The sequence below is a fragment of the Sipha flava genome, unplaced genomic scaffold (assembly GCF_003268045.1).
Source record: "Sipha flava isolate LNK unplaced genomic scaffold, YSA_version1 174_pilon_pilon, whole genome shotgun sequence".
NCBI classification, from domain to species: domain Eukaryota; kingdom Metazoa; phylum Arthropoda; class Insecta; order Hemiptera; family Aphididae; genus Sipha; species Sipha flava.
The window spans coordinates 410,598-431,654 of NW_020272000.1; the positions used below are offsets into that span (position 1 = coordinate 410,598).

Consider the following 21,057-nt stretch of genomic DNA (forward strand, 5'->3'; position numbering starts at 1 on the left):
TTTATCATACCTTCTCTTTGTTCATTTCTTATAAGTTTCACTTTTTGTATTTTTGATAATTCTTCTCCGTCAGTTTCTACAAGTAAATAATATAATTAGTTGTATACCATGTACTAAAGATCTACGCAATATATTATGTTTTACATTTTTTTTCTTCGAATAATTTGTTTATATTTCAAAACAACCAGCTTATAAAAACTTACTGTCATCACTAAAATCGTCGACTAAAATTATCTCTTTAATTAAATTCTCAGGACTTCTGTTTAAAACGCTAAAATATTAAAAAAAAATTATTGAATTAATAAATAATGATAATTAGAATAAATATTTAAATAGTTTACCTGACAACAGTTCTTAAAAGAGTAGATCTTGCTTCGTTATGGAAAGTGATAATAACACTTGTCTGAGGCAAATCAATACGATATCTCTTGTCTAAACATCTATTTAAAAAATACAATAAAAAATATAAATATAACTTTAAATTCTAACAAAAAAAACATTGTTTCCATTTACCACAAAATTATTTTATTTTTAAATATTAATTATACTTTTAAGAATACGCGTAAATCATATACAAATCATTGATGTTATTAATACCTAAGTATAGGGGTGTCTTTACGAGAGAGCGATGGGGGGGAGATCGCCACCCCCTCATGAGGAGGACTGACTTACATAGTCATTGATAAATTTTCTAATTTTTTTTAAATGACTTGAATTTTTTTTTTTATCAATGGAGTCCAGATATATTTTATATATTTTGTAAAAGTGAAATGGACCAGTAGATTAACATGTTTGACAATTTTACATATATACAAGTAGACCGCATTAAATGTTAAAAATAAATAGAATAATTTGCTAAAAATAAAAGATGTAGAGATTTTGTTATATAAAAAATATAATACATTTTTATACTATGATGACTATAATGATACGATTTTAATAATGTAATATTTCAGAGTTTAATATTTCGTATAAGGGACTAGTTCTAAATTCAAAGTATTAAAAAAATTCTACACTTTTGTATCTGAATCCCATGTAAAATAATATTAATTTTTTTATTCTTTTACCCACTTTCACTCTCTTAGTCAAGGTCTGGAGTCACCCTTGCACTTAATTTAGTTTAACAAATGTACATGTGTACTTAAATGTACTACATTTTTATAATAATAAGAAGTCAACATGACTAAATATTTTTTTAATAAATATATATATTTATTTGTGGACTGCATTATTACTTGCTGTTCCTGGTATCGGGCACTGGACGATTGCTACGCAGACTGTCGCTTGCCAATTGATTGAATTTGTTACGTGAATACGCATCGTCGCCGCGTTTAAGACCACCAGCAGTCACGTACGCGGCCTCGTCCAAATAACTGCTTAATGTTGAAAAAGGCGTAAAGAGTTCTGCTTGGCCATCGGTCAGAGAACTGGATGAACTATCTACGTGCCTGTTGGTCGACGGATCTTCGACGGACATTAAAGCGTATCGGTCGCTTTTCAGCCGTAACGCTCTGTTCTCTTCTGGCTGATTTTGACCGAGAACACACAATTAAAGAAATGACCATGTTAAAAAAAAAGTTATAATAAACACAAAACTATTGATAAATAATGTGCAATCAAAATATTTAATACTATTATCTAGATGTCTACTAAAATGTTAAACTGGACTAATAAACGATAATTATTATATAAACAAATGAAATTAATTAGAAAATTATACATCATTAAATATAAAATAATATTTTGCAAGATAACCAGGATGTTAACATATTTTAAATAAGATTACAATTTAATATTCAATATAATAAATAATAATAGAAGTATCTAATACTTTAATTTTAAAAAAATTGCTAAACTTTTTTTTTTGATTTTTGTAGTTATTTTATTCAGGATCATTTGGATTTTTTGTATAATTTCTTAAAACTGGATTATAATTAGTATTTACTAATATTTAGATAGGTTTGATGAATACATTTTTTATTTTTGTTTATGATTTATTTGATGGTGCGTTGTCGACATTATGATGTGTATTCTTATAAATAACTAATTTATAAGTCTCTTTAGTTTTAGTTTTTCTTTTTTTCTTTAAAAAAAATTGGTAAAATTAATTTTTTTTAAAACATTTTTTAATAGTTTCTTTTTCTTAGTCAGATCAATTATTTTCAATTATCATGTCAACTCGTCGTGGCTGTGATAACTTTCGAAGTCACTCATTTGGTTGTCAAAAACGAATAAAACAAGAAAAATTAGAACAAATTATTAAGAAACAACAAGGTGCTTTTGATAAATTTCTTTGTAAAACAAAAAAAAAATGAAAATGATTACAAAGAACGGGAATCTATTCAAACAGAAATTCTAAATAATATTTCAGATAATATTATCAAGTCTGACCAAACAATTAAAAAAAATAAACAAGGTGAACAATTAAGTATGGAAATCCATGAAGTCTTCTCTGATAATTGTTCTGAACCTATAAACGAAAAAAATGACATTGAGAAACTTTATAGTGAATTTGATGATATCGGCTGTTGGTCTGTAAATATCAACCAGAACATAAGAACAGCAATTATTAAATGTGATCCAAAAAAAGTATTAAATTTTAAATTTTTGGTTAATGAGCAAAATAGGAAGTTTAACGTCAGTTACAATAATTGGGCAATGCCCATGAAAAGTTATCTGAACATGAATGAACTTCCGCTCATAATCAGGCAATTACAATTTGGATGGAACTAAAAATACGAATTTCGAATTTTAATAAATTAATAACAGCTGAGTCAAATTAAAAAAGAGAAAAAACTTTGACGGGATATACTTGTAAGAAATTTAGATGGTATTTATTACTTGGCAAAATACAACGATGCATTTCGAGGATCATCTGATGTTATTTATACTGAACATAATGGAAAATTTCTCGGGTGCGTCGAAACGTTAGCTAAGTGATTCCGTAATAATAGAGTACGTCAAACGAATTAAATATAAAGAAAACTACGATCATTATTTCAGTCATGATATTGAAGATCAACTTATAACATTGATTGCGAATAAAATACAATATAAAAATAGTTGCGGTCACACATATCACAAAATATTATTCAATTATGATGAACTGTATATCAGAAATTGGTCACCAAGAACAATTATCATTGATGATTAGGGTCGTGGATATGGATACCGATAACGAGCTAAGTGATCTAATCATTAAAGAAATGTTTATGGGGTTCATTAATGTTAATTCTACGACAGGATTACATTTGACAAATGTGCTATTAGAAAAACTAAAATACAACAAAATTGAAATAAATAACTGCCGAGGCCAAAGCTACGATAATGGCACTAATATGAAGGGTCAATATCAAGGTGTTCAAGTGCAAATAAAAATTTTGAATTCCAGGGCATATTTTACCTCATCAGCACAAAATTTAATTTACTAATGGGAGACTTGGTCAAAACCTCAACTAAAGCTGTTTCATTTTTTGACGTAATTCAGAGATTATATTGTTTGTTTTCGTCCCTTACTGACCGATGGGACATTTTAAAAAAAATATTGTAATTTATAAAATTTAAAACTTCTGTCAGAAATGAATTGGGAGTGTAGAGTTAATAGTGTAAAAGCTTTGCGCTTTCAGTTATCAAGTGTAATTAAAGCTTTGGAAGAAATGGCAAATACAACCAACGATCTAAAAATAAGAAATTAAGCCCATTCTTTAGTAATAAATGAATTAAATAGCTATAAATTTGTGTTAAGTTTAGTGATCTGGTGTGAAATTCTATCAGGAGTCAATGTTTTAAGTAAAAGCTTGGAAAGCATAAATATGCATTTGGATTTATCCATTAATTTGCTAAATGGATAGCTAACATTTTTTGAACACTATCGTGCCACAAGATTTGATTCTGATAAAAAAAAGCCAATACAATTTCAGAGGACTTAGATTTCGAAATACAATTTAAAAAACCTATATGTTCTGGATACTGAACTTAAATTCAAATATGATTTTGTTTCTTTTATTTATTGACTAAGCAGTTAATTCAATGAATGAGTGATTGAATTCAAAACATTTAATAATAATTCTGGATTTTTGTATAAAATTGAGCAGTTAAAACATAAGAATAATGAAGATTTAACGATACATTATAAAGATCTTCAAATCACTTTGTCTGACGGTAATTCTAAGAATATTGATGGAGTTGAATTGTATGAAGAATTAATTTTGAGGAATATTATTTATGATACTAATACGGCATTACAAATTTTTATTATTAATGAAAAAAATAATAGGTTCATTTCCAAATACTTGTATCACATTAATAATTATCTTACAATTCCTTAAGGTCAGTCACTGCTGAAAGGAGTTTTTTAAAACTAAAAATAATAAAAAACTATTTGAAAAATACCATTTCTCAAGATAAGATGTCAAACAGCATTGATTTCAATTGAAAATCGAATATATATATATGTCTCTCAATTTCAACAATATTATTGAAATATTCCCCTCACAAAGATTGGGAAAAAAACTTTTTAATATTTATAAAAATCCCAGACTATTGATTTATTTGTATTAATGATGACTTGTAAAAAAAATATTTATTATTCAACTTAAAATTTTTTATTTAAGTAGTATATGTTTGTTTAATATCTTCTATAGTATCTACTATCTAAGGACTAATACATTTCATTTGATAATTGATTTAATTTATTTAATTACGTATGTATAAGAAAATACAATTATAAAATATATATTATTTTCTAGTTTTTAAGTTTGAATTTATTTTTTTACTTTTTACATCATATAAATAAACTATAATAATTAATTACCACTATAAAATCCTTATAAATATTTTTTTAAAAAAGTTAATTCATAGCTCATAATTTAATCAATGTTTTTGGGAAATACCTAGACACCATTCTTATAAAAGGATATGAGAGCGTCGCACCAGCCCTCATCCTATACATTAATAATTTCGTCAAAGCACATAAAAGAAGTACTAAATATACATAATAATAAAGTATAATTTATGTACAATGTATAGAATAAAATTTAAGAATAAATATTTGGTAAAATATATAAAAAACAATTATTTCATATATGATTTTATATTTTGAAATAATTTTAAATGACATTTTATTATGCAATTTTTTTTCTTTGAACTATATAATTTAAAACAAAAATTCCTTATCATTAACTAATCATAACTTCAAGTAGAATGTAACCTACTTTCTCCTTTGTGTAACATTTATTTGTTTGGTACTTCAATTATATTTACAAGTTAATTTATAATTATAGCTTATCATTAAAAAAATCATAATGCTTTTTAATGAATAAGGAAAAATAATGATATTATTGGTTTCATTTATCTAATGTATTTCAGAAATTAAAATTTTTTATAACTTAATAATAAAGATTCCAAAAAGGTATAATTACATATAATAACATATTTATTACAGTTTACTGTAATTTTAAACGGTTGAAAAATAATGTTTTTATATTTTTTTTATTAATTTATTATATGATGAAATTTTATTCAATAAGATACCTAATGATATTTGTATTTTAATAAAAATGAATAATATATAAGTAAGGTATACTGTACATTACAAAGTAGTTACACAATAGTAAAATAACTACTAAGCTTTATTTTTCACCTATTTTTTTGTGAACAATTATTATTTAATGATTAATAAGGATTAATACAATTTTAGATTATATCGAGTGTATAGGAAAAATAACTCAAATAACTCTAATAAATAAAAATACCTGATAATTTATTTTTAAATTATGTGTAGCTAATTAGATACTTTATTCTAATTTTACTTTTATTTCACTCATTTTAAATTCAACGATTGAGAATTGAAGATACACAACGTGTTGTATATTTTAATGAGCTGTATATTATGATTAACTTATAATTTATATTTTGACAATATGACTCATATTACTATGTTAGAAATATTTATATTGAAATTGTTAGTTAACTTATTAGTTTAACACAACCATAATATTTTAATGTTATCATTTATGCTTATTAGTTTTGATTTTTATAACAGCCATACGAAATAAATAAATATATTTTAAATACACACTGTATATTATTTAGTCTTGGCTGAAAAAAGGTCGAGCATGAAGGTAAGATTTAATGACATCGAGTATAATGTCATAAGCGTCATGACTTATAATTGATTTTTTATAATATTTATAATAAGATAAAATATATCGTGACCTAAAGCTAACGTTTATAAAAAATATCTGAAGATAAATAATTGAATACCGACATTCTTTCGTCCTATATGTGACTCCCCCCCCCAAAAAAAACAATTTAAATTAAACTAGGTCTACATGAAAAGTATACAGGTACAAGGAAAGTAAAATAAATCGACTGTATAGTTTTTAACCAATCAAATATGAAGTAAGAAATAAATATAACACAGAAATTATTATGGAGATATAGATAATAGATGACTTGTATGATTGTTTTTTTGTAAGTTCGAAAATCATTCGATTATTTTAAAATTAAAGCTGTCAGCAATTTTCATCATCACTAATATAAATTATAAAACGTAAAACTATGTAAAAATTAAAAAAAATGTTATTATTTCAATTATCTTTAATAATCTTTGGATTTCATTTCATAAGTTTGCAAGCATTTTAAAATGTTTTATTTTGCATTAAAAAAAAAAAAAAAAGTATTTGTATTTATAAAGTTATAAATATGAAAGCTTATAAATTACAATAATATTCCTATAAAATATTTATTTAAACTATAATTGACTATTAAAAACAAATTAATTTTATTTACAATTTGTACAATTGTGGTGTTCTAATATATTATATTTAATTGATTCCAAAATTAATTGCTATGCATTTTATAAAATTAAAACTATAAATATTACCACTTTATAATAATAGTATAGTATAGTTAGTATAAAATTATAAGGTTTTATGCTTTAAGATTTATAAATGTTCATATAAAATAACTAGTTGAATTGCCTGGCCTCATCCGGGAGATATTATTTTAGATTAAAACTAGATCTACTAACCAATTAGAGCTCAAAACTATTTCGATCATTTAAAAATTATATTCTTAGTCATCCGTATTAATATATTATTTTTAAATAAGTATAAGTACATTCCTTAAAAATATCAAATTGATAGGTTTTATAGTTTTGATTATACATTGATCAATGAATTAAAGGTGTTTGAATTTTGTATACATTTATAGATGAATTTTTTAATTATGTCAATAAAAATAATATTTCAATAATAACTTTTTCTTTATTATTTATTTCGGATTTTTACTCTTTTTTGAATTCGAACACTAAAAATATTAATACATTTAGTAATATGCGATTTAGAAGGAAGCCACAGCGGCCATTACTACTTTTAAGTAATTTCTAGATTACCTACTACCTTTCACTTAATTTGATAACATTAGTAGATAGTTAAAAATAAATTAAGATCGCCATTGAAATCATGGTAGGAGTTCTCTGTTTATTTTGTTATTATTACTATGTAATTAAATCATCATCATGTTCTTACTATATTTCACTTAATAAAATTAAATATTAATTTTTATTCAATACAATAAAATTTTAGTAAGATATGAATAACGAAAAAAAAAATTCTTTATTATATTTTTAGTGATAGTCATAAAATATTAGGAAGTATACTTCGTAATTAATTAATTTATTAAAATGGATATAAATTGCATCTTTAGTTGTGAGAAAATATATTGTATGATTAAATTGTTTTCCTTAGGTACCTAATGTTTAAAAAAATAAGGCTAGAGAAGGCCGGTTAATCGAAAAAATGTATTTAAAATATTGCTTAGAAATATATTTAAAAAAAAATACAATTTATTGGATCTTGACTTTGGAGCAGTATCAGCGGTAGACTACTCTATATAATGAGTGGGAGAAATCCACCAAGACTGTTGTCGTGAGGGATTCTCTTCGTCATGATCTAATTTTAATAAAAAATATTTTTTTATGATTTTATGCTCGTTCATGATAATTGTTAAATTAACAATTATAGACAATAACACAAAATCCTAGGGCACGAATATTTCTACATTATAAGAAGTAAATAATATAATTAATTAAATCAATATTTGTTCTCTATAACAATTGATACAGTTACAAAAGACATATGAGACGAGATATCATAGTGTATGAATCTGATGATTATATATTTTGAGAATATGTTTGCTAATGATATAATTTTGGTACGAGAAAATATTGAAAAAGTTAATAATAGGTTGGATGAGTAGAGCTTAGATCTTGGAGGAAAGGGATTGAGAATTAGAAAAATTAAAACAGAGTATATAGAGTATATTTTTGGAGGAAGATACTAAGAAATTGGAGGTATAAGAATACCAATGACAATAAGCGGCGATGTGATAGGTGAAATCGAAAACTTTAAATATTTATATAAATTATTTGTGCAAAATGGCAGAAGCTTTGGCATGGATGTAGATTATAGGATTTAGTGCGGTTGAATGAATGGAGAGAAGCATTTTATGTGATAAGAGAATTCCAATAAAGCTGAAAGGTAAATTGTATAGGAGTGTAGTGAGACCAACTACGGTATAAGGTTCAGAATGTTAGACGATTGATAGGAGAAAAGAACAGAGTATGAATGTTGCAGAAATGAGAATGCTTAAATGAATGAATGGAGGAGATAGAATAAGAAACGAATATGTTAGAGGTAGTAATGGTGAAGCTTCAATAGTGGATAAGATGAAAGAAAATAAACCGAGATGGTTTAGGCCATGTGATGAGGTGAGAGGAAACAAAAGCAGTAAGAGTGGTTATAAAATTGAACGATGAAGGGAAACGAGGAATAGGAAGAACAAAAACGAGATGCTGGATAAAGTTAAGAATGATATGAGAGCTATTGGTATATGAGTAGGGGATAAAGAAAATTGAGACGAATGGAGGTCTGAGACAAGAATGGCCGACCCCAAATAGTTGGAAGGAAGGCGAAAGAATTTGCGTGCCATGAAGAAATTATTTCGATGTAAAAAAAAAATACTACACTTGTAGAACGCTTTAAATATGTATGAAATAAATGTAAAATTGACCCTAATCGAGTGTAGCAAGAGGCAACATTTTTGAACATACTTAAAAAAAAATTCTGTGCCCCTCAAATTTTCTCCACCCGGGTCTCCACAGGACAGTATAATTAAAAATGTGATTTTTTTAATTTTAATTTTATAAAACATCCAGATAGTAAGAACATCTATCAGTATTAAGAATTAACGTGCTTTTTTTGTAGGGGCGAAGCTTGGTACGCGTTCGTTTTAAAATATAGGAACGAGAAACGGGAAAAAGTTTCTATTTATGAGGAACTTGAATGCAAATTTCCGTTCCTTAAAAAAGAAAATTAAACACATTTTATTTTTAATAATAATATTTTATATATTAAATATATCTTACTAAATTTTAGTCTTAGTAATAAAATTGTAATTGTCTATTCTATAATCAATGGTGAAAGATATACACTTATTTTGACTCAATTGGAATCCTTAATTACCGCTGATAAGGTTTAATGTACGATTCATGTTTTTATTATTTGATATCTATGCATAAAAGGTATTTAATAATTTTAAGTTAATATGTTAATTTAAACCACGGCTGTATAACTGCCATAAGAACGATATAAATAAACCAAATAAATCTCTTTAAAAATTGAGACTTTATAAATTCCTGTTTTTCCGTCAATTTTTGTTATTTTTTTCTTACACATTTATTGCATATTGTAAATTAAAAAAATCAAAAGCAGATTGATACTTTTAAAATTTAATCTGGGTTCAATTAACTAACAGAAAACATTTTGAATTTAAAAATTAGCCAATATATGTAGTTTAAAAGTTGTCCACAAGAATAACATTATTGACAACGGCTTAGATCGTAACAAAAATGTAAAAAAAAAACGGGAACATGTTGTGTTTTTGTGACAGAAACGAGGGACGGGAATATATTTATTTTTAAATCAAAATTTCCTCACACTGGGATTTATATACAATGAAATTACTTTTTAGTTAAAAGATTGGCGTAAAAGATACTAAATTAACAAATCTTATTTGTTAACTTATTAACTACACACAGAATTAAATACTACATCCATTCCTTATTTTTTTTTTTTTTAATTAGTCAACTACTTTTCTTCCTTGCTATAAAATATTCTTATAATTCTCCTTATTGTAATATAATATGCCATGCTATTTTCTGACTTTTATTACTTTATATTTAATCACATATATTTATTGTATATTGTAATGGTTAAAGACTAAACAGGTACTATTTTATTATTTGATAGGTATTAAATTGTTTGTGCATACATTTTTAAAATATCAAGATTAATGGTTTTGACTAATTCTATTAGAATAAAAAATAAAAATACCATAATTAACCAACTAGTTAAATAATATTTTATTTTTATTTAATAAATGTCAGATATAACGTAAGATGGAAAATATACGATATTACATTTTAACGAACTATTATGATCAATATTTATTATCACAATATATTACATTATTACAGTACTACAGTTCTGCAAAACATTAAAAATATAAATATAATACATAGTTTTTAATTAAATAATTAAACTTATAAATTAAGATATAAATCAATTAAGCATCAAATAATTGTTGCATGTATTAGTAATTAATTCAACCCATATATAATATGGTTGTAAAACAATTGTTACTTTCAAAAATAATTCACATAACTTTCTAACATTTATCGTGTCTTAAATAATATTTAACAATTATAAGGAAAATTCGTCTTAGAATGTTATCTAAATTAATTACCTATGGTAAAATATATTATGTAAAGTGAAGACTTTATTTCAAATAAAAAAACAAAAATGTCAATAAAAACATTTAATGATTATTTTAGAAACGTGTCTATTAACAGAATCTATTAACTTTACAGTACTTACTACAATCAAAATGCTTTTTTGTTTTAAACCAGATATTTTTAAATTTTGAGCCGATCAAGACTTGATTAATTTTTATAATAATATTTTGGTTTTTATATCCATAAATATATTAACTAAAATTAATATATTTTAAACCTGTTACTAAAATGTCATTATTTTTTGATGTACCTACGTACAAATCGTTTCGATTACTCAAATATAAAATTTTAACGAATATGATTCTTTGGTGAAATATACTCATGAATAATTTAACAGTTATTAAATTAACACGTGTTGATGAAAAAAGTAGATAATTAAAAAAAAAATATCAATTAAATAGAAAAAAAAGAAATCTAAAAATTATTCATAAAGAAAATAATAATGATAATTATTGTTTTTTCTATGAATAATTTTTAAGTTTCATTTTTTTTCGATATATATATAAATATCATATGTCTTAAAAGATACGTATCTAACTTTGATAATTGTGATTTAAAAGTTCTAAAATTTAAGATGATTCCTTACACTTGTTTTTCACACATATTTATAAATTATATGCAGGATACCTTTCTAAATGAGTTAATACCATTTATTTCTCTCAGTAACTCTTAAATACTACGTAGTTATAATATATAATATGTTTTTGTATTATATTATCTTTTCAAAAGTATTATAAATAGTGAAACGACTTGTTTAAAATATAAATACTTAGTATATGTAATAAGTATGTACATAGTAAATACATGAATATCGTCGCTTAAACGTTAATTTCCATTCATGCAAGGTTGATTGTCGATTATCGTTGGCAATTCAAATTTATTCGAATCGTGTCACTGGAGTTTGCTAAACTTTCACTTAGCCTTTTCAAACGATATACTTGTATTCTGACCATTTTTGTTGTTGTTTATATTTAATTTTATCAAAACATCACACGATAAACAATATAATGTACATTATGAAAGCTATACACAATACAAAAAACCTTATTGTGTTTGGAATACACAACATATAAATAATAAAATGATGTTTAGGTACTTTAAAGTTAACCAAATTATTAATATAACTCATAAAATAGTTTTCGATCAAAATTATGCAAATAAAATAGGAGAAAAAATTAGTGTTAGTTATACAGGAAGATATATAGACTATCTTTATATATAGATATATTTTGAAGGAACGAATAAAACACTCAAATGTTAAAAAAAAAGTTACGTATAATAAAGTAGTGTAAAGAGTAGTATGAAGGACAATAAGTCACGTGCCCATGGCTCTACAGGGGGGTCCATCAAGGAAGATTGAGAATTCATTTTTAGAAAAAAAGGCTATGGTTTAGTTAAATTAATTTACCATTTAAAAAAATAACTGATACACGCTGATTGATTATTTTATGTATAGCATTTGCTTGTCGGATCGCGGCATCTGCGATATTAGTATATGTAAATATGATAATCATTTTGGAAGAAAAATAACAAGAAAATGCACTCTACATTTAGAGTGGTATAACCTTTAGACTGTAAAACCGTATTGGCGACTGTCGATTCGTATATAAGATCGTTTAAGTGGCCTGTTATTATTTCCAATCAAACAAGAAATAGCTCGAAAGGTTAACTTCAAGATTTAATCGATAAGTTTGTTGAAGCAAAAGCTAGAACGAAAATATTTCCATAAAACTGAGAGAACATTTGTTAAAATATAAATAAAATATTTTAAATTATGTAATTGTCTCGTTTATATCATTTAAACAAAAAAAAAAAAATGAGATACAAATAATGTAAAGTAAAAAGTAACCATATTCATAATTGTATATTAATTGTGTTTTTCATTATTTATTATCTATTTGCAGGGGTGGATCTTTGTAGGACTGGATTATTTTACCACGATCAATCAACGTTTCATTTACCCATACATCATTTAAAAATTTGAATAAATGGATATTAAAATCAACATATATAATAAACATATATTCTAAAGCTCAAGTGTACAATTTTTATAATATTCAAAAATAATTTAATAATTTAAGGAGCTATAAATATTTTAACTGACGCAATTTGAAAAAATATAAAATATTGATAAACAGCATGTTTTATTACTCATTATATAAGACATATTTGTTTATATTTTATTTGCAAATCCAATGGGAAATTTTGAAATAACTATTATAGTTGTAGGTCAGTTAATTTTTTTATTACATTTTTTTCTGATATTTCGGAATATTTTTAATAAAACCCTAAAAAACCCACGCATTTGCACCTAAATAATCATAAATCAAAATATTTTTTCAAATTCAGCACAATACTTGATAATACACTGAAATAATTTTTAACAAAAAGTATAATTTCAAATAAATGTTAAAATTGAATTCATTGCATTTAGTATAAGGTTACTAATCGCTTACCTTATACAATCTGGTAACAAAATTATGACATCGTTATATAATTATAATTTGTAAACATTGCAACTACACATCCTTAACCTATTAGTAAGTCTATTAATATACAAATATATAATTTATAATAAAAGACACATCATTATTAAAATCGAAACATTTATTGAATATCATTATGCTGGCTCATCAAGTTTAAAAAAACCAACGTAGTTTTTACACTTCGAATTTTTTAGCTACATGTTGAACAAATTCACTTGATTGCTAATTTTTACCACAAATACTTATGTTTGTATAGCTATTACAATACAATTAATTATTTCATTCATATAATTAATGTAAATAAAATATTTGTAAATTGGCTATTCTGATATAAGAGCAGTCATAAATAATTTATTCAATTTTAATTTTAACTCTAAATACACATCTCTAAGTATAGATGTTTTTAAATAAGTGTATGTATAAGAAATAATTGGTCATGTTTATTTTTGAACGAGTATATAAAATAGGTCACCTAAGTCAGCCCAATGGTAACATTTTTTTTATACTTGATCGTTTATTTTTTTCGGGATATTTGAAACCTATTAATTATATAGTGCCTATTATTACTCATCTATAAAGTCACTACAATATCGATGGTCTAAGTATCTTAGTGGATTTCCTGGAATATTATCTAGTGTTCATTTCTCTAATATAGAGATCGGTTAAATGGGATCTTTTATGAAAAGTGTATGTTGTTTTGAAAATAGTAAAATGGTGTTATAACATGTAGGTTTGAGTGCAATGTTAAATTAGAAACGTAGAAAGGCACACCCGTTAATAATTGGACTATTATTAATTTAAATAATTGAATAATTTGTAAATTCGAAGGTTTAGTATTTTTCATTTATTCAACTTCTTACAATTGAATGATTTTTAGATACACGGGTTAATCGGACGATATAAAATAGATAGTGTTATATAAATATTAAATTTGTTTTTGAGATTTATTTTTAAAATTAAGTATTTCATCAAGCTGTAGCTGCTACACATTAATACGATGAATTCAACTGAGTAATTTGTCTAAAAAGTAACAATTTTATTATATTTTAATTTATTATAATGTATTTATTATTAAGAATATTAAAGAATTATTTAAAAATTTTATTTTATTTTGATAACATTTATTGAAGTTTTTTATTAGTATTCAATTGATTATTTGATACTACTTAACTTTATTTATAATTAATTCGATAAAATTTATAATCGTAAATATAATATGAGACGTCTCAATATAAAAACATAAAAATACTTCAAATATTATGGTGATTAAATTAATTCTTAAAAACATTTTTAAATTTATATCAGTACGTCAGACAGTAAGGCTAATATACTATTATTATAATACGTTTATATTTTATGACACTTATAAATCATAAATACATACATACATAACAATTAGTAACATTGACATAACTAAAGTTTTTAAGTGACTTGGTGCAAGGTAATGTGTTACACAATTAGTCGATATGTTTACGATGCAAAGTTGTATTAGAAACTAAAAAAAAATACATAAAGCAGTTGCCAATCCTGTCTTTGCAATAACAAGTACACTACCATTTGTTAGGTTAGGAATTTCAAATAGAAAGATTCCGAGGGGATGATCGTAGTATCATGAATTAAGTTATTGGTTCCCAAATTTCACATCGATTGTTTTATAAAAATTAAATATATATGTTTGAAAAATACAATAAAAGAAGTATTACAAACCAAGTTCAACAAAAATATTAGTTGTAGAGTATTAAATAATATATTTCATACTAGGTACAGTGAAATAATGAATTAGCCAACAGTACATCCAAACATAACCTCAATAATATTTAATTTAAAGTTAAAAATATTAAAAATGTTTTACCATTTATTAAGTAGGTAAGTGTTAAAAAATATAAGTTATTTTTGCTTTGTAAGTGTTCGTTTGTGTTCAAGTCATTAGACCTATAATCTATTTTATAATATTCTAAACCAAAGTATTATATACATCACAAATATATCACTGAAACCAACGTAAAAATACTCTAAATAAATAATATTAAAAATTTTACATTTTTTTTTTTTTTTTTTTTAATATTTTGTTTCTTACAAAATTCTTTTAAGTACAACAATTAATTTATAATACACGTACATATGAAACTTACAAAAAAAACAAAGGCGGGTTATTAATATTTTTATATTTACTACACTATTTAAAAATAAAAAATTATTTAGTCATTTTTTATTTTCATCTGTATACTCGGTTTAGATACACCACATTAATATTCATTATTAATCAGAAGAAATGCAATAAACTGTGTTTTGATTTCATATGGAAAGATGCTTTAATTTTGAACAACTATACGAGTATTATAAAAGTAGCGTACATTTTGTGCACTTCGTAACATTGATATAATTACAGCGTTTTCACCTAAAATATCCAATGCCAATCTAGAACAGTATTATCTATGTTTATGCGTCTGGATCCAGTTGTTACTATCAAGAGAAAGTCATTCATTTTGTAATTATTTTTATAAGCACACATAATTGTATTGAGATTAATCTTCAATCATTCTTATCAATGGTGAATTTATGTAAAAATAAAGAAACAAAAGATTATCAATTATAATTATTTAATATTATTACAACTAATAATGGTAAATTACACAACCATACTCGTATAGACAATGGCAGATTTAGTGTTTTGGCGCCCCTAGGCTTAATCACTCTGCCCCCCCCCCCCTATCAATCTACTAAGCAACCAAAAATATTTGGCCTTAACCCTTCTTTTCAAATTTTATTCAGTATTTTTATCAAAAAAAAATATTGAATATTAAATCTTTAAAATAGAAAACTTCTAAAAATAAAATATTTCATGTCTATTATTTTACTTCGCATACCATTATTACCAGTACAAATAAACAATGCTTATACAGTCACATAACGGAAATATAAATAGCCAGATATGAAAATACCTATACTTGAATAGTCGGATGTTCCCAATAAGTATATAGGTACTAATAAGCTATTAATAATAACTAGTAGCTAACTGTAATTATTTTATTACAAATGAAATATTTTCAAATTGTAATAATAATTGTCATATTCTTACTATAGCCTATAGGTACGCATCATACAATATACGTATTAATATATTATTATAACGTTTTAAAATTATTTTTATACGTGTTTACATGACAAATATAAAAAAAAAAATATTAAAATAAATATACCTAATAAGTCAATAATAACACTTAGTTCTATAAAAAAAATATTAGCCCTCCCAAAAAAGCCCCCCCTAGGCTATAAGCCTTTTAGCCTGCCCCCTAATCCACCAGTACATATAGGGGGTAGCCAACATGAATATATTTGCGGACCACAGGGATGTATACAATAATACCAAGCAGTGCCGTATTTCCCAATAAACACTATAAGCTAGTGCTTAGGGCAGCAATTTCTCAAAGGTGGCAAATAATTTTTAATATTACATTTTTATTATATAAAACTAGAACTAAAATAAATGCAACTAAATTTAAAATGTTTTATTTTATTAAATCCGAGGGTACTAGGCACTAACTATATAATTTTAAATATAATTTAAATATGAACTATTTAAGCATTTTTTTCCTACCATGTTTTTTATCATTATATTTTATATTATATTTTTATAATTAAGTTTTTCATATAAATCTATGAATGCATTTTTATAACAGCTGTATATTTTTATTTTACATCATTAACATTTTAAGTAATAAAGGAAACAACTATAATTGTATGCTTTAATATAATTTTTTAGACTACAAAAATATTTATATTAATAGGCGGCAATTCGTTTAGTGCTAAAGTGGCACAATGATTAAATCCGGCTCTGATACAAGAACCAAAATGTTTATGGATACGTTTTATATAATATGATAATTTTTTTAAAAATGTATACCTAAACAATTTTAATTCACAATTATAATAATACAATAAGTAAATTTTAATTTTATAAATAAAACGCGAGCCGCTTCTGACAATGACAAGAACCACATGTGACCAAGGCCGGATTAAGCACTTATTGAGCCACGGGGCTAAAATTGTAAATGGGCCATTTTGACAAAACATGCTTTACAAAGCTGGTCACTATGCTCGCAGAACGATACATTTTTTTAACTATTTCACAAATTGTCAAATGCATTATAAAATTATAAAATTAATAAGTATATACAATTTATGTCTATAAAACTACTAATTTTAGTATGATAAAATATGTGTATCAGCTTAAAATTGTTTGGGCTCTTTTCATTTGGGTACTCAAGAGAACCCCGAGGCTATCACCCCGGTTAGACCTCCCTTTAATCCAACCTTGCATGTGGCTTGTGAGCTGAAAGTTGGCTACTCCAACCATATAGGCTTATAGACAATAAAGCTAGATAAGAAGCAATAATATTTAATTATCTATATATTACTCGATATAATTATGTAATATCTAACGAATGTCAGTAGATATTTTAACAAAAATAATTTTAAACCAGTATTATACATAATAAATAAATAAAATAATATATTGATTCATTTTTGTCAGATACTCGTTCTTAATTTATTCATTTATTACTTCATTCATTACTTAATTCATTAATTCATACTTCTGAATTATTTCATTTTAAGCCTTTTATTAAAAATATTCATAAAAGTATAATTTTTAAGCTTTCAAGGTTTTACTTTTCCTTTTTTATTTATTTCTCCAGTAAAATATTCATACTCAAAAGTACACAATATTCTTTACAAGTATGAATGCTTAAAATTATATGTGAATACAATTTTCAAAAAAACCAAGTTTGAGTAAAAAATTATTTTCTTGTTGTTATAATATAGTGCAGTGGTTCTCGACCTTTTTAGTTCACGGCACAATAATATACAATACAAGTTTTTACGGCACACTTATGCAGTGGACCACAACAAAAAACTTTGGCTACGCCAAATCCAGTAGGGTTTTAACAGTGCAGTGTATACTATACAGTTTATCTACACATATATCTGCACAATTAATTGACATTTAACTGTCACAGTCTTATCAATCGGTATTTTCAAATATCAGACATTTTTCGCGACACATCTAGTCCATTTCGCAGCACAGTAGTGTACCGCGGCACACCGGTTGAGAACCACTGGTATAGTGTTTTAGAATAATAATGTTAACAAATAGGTAAGATAAAAAAAAAGTAATTGTTTAGTAACTAGGTTCTTAACCTTTTTTTGGTTATGGACCCCTTTCAAGTATAAACTATAACCATGGACCCTCTCGAAAAAAAACTACATTTTTAATTAAAATTATTTTTTAATGATAATGACTTAGTTAATAGGTACATAATTTTGTTTAGTCACATTTAGGATACATCTTACATACGAATAATTTTTTGGAGATTATTTAAGTTTCAGTGTGATATTTGCTGTTGTTTTGATTGTATTATCGCTTTTAAATCCGGGACATTTTATTTTCTTAACCAACGATTTTGAATCATCGAATAATTTGAAACAAATTTATTTTTAGGTAATTTTAAAAATCTCACACCCATTTTGTGTACCCCCGAATTATCCTCTACGGACCCCTAGGGGTCCATGAACCAAGGATTTTTAGATTAACTAAAATAATAGTGTGTTGCCAATTGTTTGGTACATTTAAAAGTAGGAAAAAACGTTTCATACCGAAACAAATGAGTGGCGTATTGTTTATGACTGGCGCCAATGAGAATGATTTCTATACACGTGTCAAGAACGCGTATACACCGTTTCATTAATACTATGGCGACTTTCTAAATCACCCTGTGTATATAAAATACATAATTTTTGCCAGAATATAATTCAAAAACCATTATACGATACTTACCGTATTTCAGGAAAATATCCCGTGGACAGTGAATGATGGAACACGAACGTTGGCGTGCAGTTAAATTATGGTTCTTAACAAGAAAAAGGTTTTAGGTCAATCTTCTAGGCTTTGCTTGGATTTTATTATAGAAATTGCTGTAATCTCAGAAAGACGCAACGCGTGCGCGACCCCTCAGAGCTCAGGTCAAAATTTCCGTGAATGGACATTTTGATCACGTAATACAGTAAACGGGTTAGTTAACAGATTTGAGTATGTATTTGAGAGGAATCTTCGTTAAATAATCATCGTATTGGCAAATTAAACTGGACAACAATAATTATTCAAATAAAGATAAATACAAATTTATATAGGATTTATTATTGAGTAATATATCTATAACATAGTTTTAAGTACACTACCAAATGTTATTGGGTTATAATGATTGTTAAATTTCAACATGAGTACCTATATTAGGTATATATATTATATATACCTTATATTATTATATATTTATTTTTTTAACAAATATTTATATCATATATTTATTAATGACGGATTTAAAATTACGATTTTTCGGTATAGCGAACCAACGATGTACCTAAATTTCTGAAATTTTAAACACCTTTTGGCCTTATAAGATTCGTATTAATTCTAAAGGTGTTAATAAAAGTATACATTTATTTTATTTAACTATAAAATATTTATATAAAATAGCAAATTTTATTGAACTAAGTTAATAGTGCTATTTTAATATCATGAATATTTATACTTTTTTTATAATTAATAATAAAATTGAATTATTTCTAATTGAACTAAATCATACAAGTTAAATTATTATATTAAGCTATTATACTACAACAACAATAAAATCTTTTTCGATTAATATATTTTTGTGGTATATGTGATCAATAAAATTTATTCGCAAAAGTATACACCTGAAAAACTATGAAACTATTGGTTCCATATTTAAACCTTAGTAACTTAGCACTTGCAAAAATAAAAATAAAAGTTTGACATAAATAATATGAATTGGCAATGTATATTAGGAGCACTAACAGATAAATAACCACAATTTATAAGATTAACGTTGATAATAACGAAAAAAAATTAAGTACAAAATTTGATTGCTTTAATCTTAAAGTATAAAAATTTATAATTTTAGATGGCTAAATACGTTTGCGAAAATGTAGGTAAAAAATTAAATTCCTTACATTACAAAATTAATTTTGAGTTTACAAGATAATTTATCTCTTTTTATAAACTCAACAACAGCGCATACTGTGAAATTCGAGTATAGTTGATTATGATATAAGTACATATACTTATTAATATTAATGATATATTCATTGTTAATAAACAAAGAAATTCAAAGATTAGACACATATTTTAAAATTAGTTTTCATATTTTTATTTTAAAACAACTATCTTGTCATTTAAAATGGTCATATTTTTTGTAATGGTAATAAATACAAAAAGTTCAAAATATATTGGTATAAAACTGTAAATATTGATGATTGGCTAATATATCAAAAAATCATTATTTTTATGTGTCTACGGGTTTTTTTTTTTTTTTTTGCCAAGAAAAGTAAGTAGGTACCATTATTTACAATGGAATTTACAATACAAACTATACGTGATGATATGTGCGCTAATTATTGGTAACATTATATATATATATATATATATATATGTGTGTGTGTGTGTGTGTGTGTGTGTGTGTTAAATACAGTAAACTTTTATTAATTTTTTTTTTATACAATAGATAACGAGGACGATGTGGATTTGTTCCAAAAACACTGTCTGACGACAAAATAGCTGTAGATGTAACGATCGCAGTTCCTGTATGCGTGCTGGGAATGAGCATAAAAAAAATATCCTATAAAAAACAAATCAAC

General features: G+C 24.9%; 1 protein-coding gene across 1 annotated transcript in view; it reads right to left on the reverse strand.

Moving 5' to 3' along the window:
* The window catches only part of LOC112680178 (polypeptide N-acetylgalactosaminyltransferase 2-like), a 32,309-nt gene that overhangs the window by 3,986 nt on the left and 7,266 nt on the right, over positions 1-21,057 (reverse strand). Inside the window, exons 2-5 of the mRNA XM_025550201.1 lie at positions 1,236-1,525; positions 342-440; positions 204-271; positions 11-76 (exon numbers count right to left, since the gene is read on the reverse strand). Coding sequence (XP_025405986.1) covers positions 11-76; positions 204-271; positions 342-440; positions 1,236-1,525 — 523 coding nt within the window. The remainder of the gene's footprint in view (positions 1-10; positions 77-203; positions 272-341; positions 441-1,235; positions 1,526-21,057) is intronic.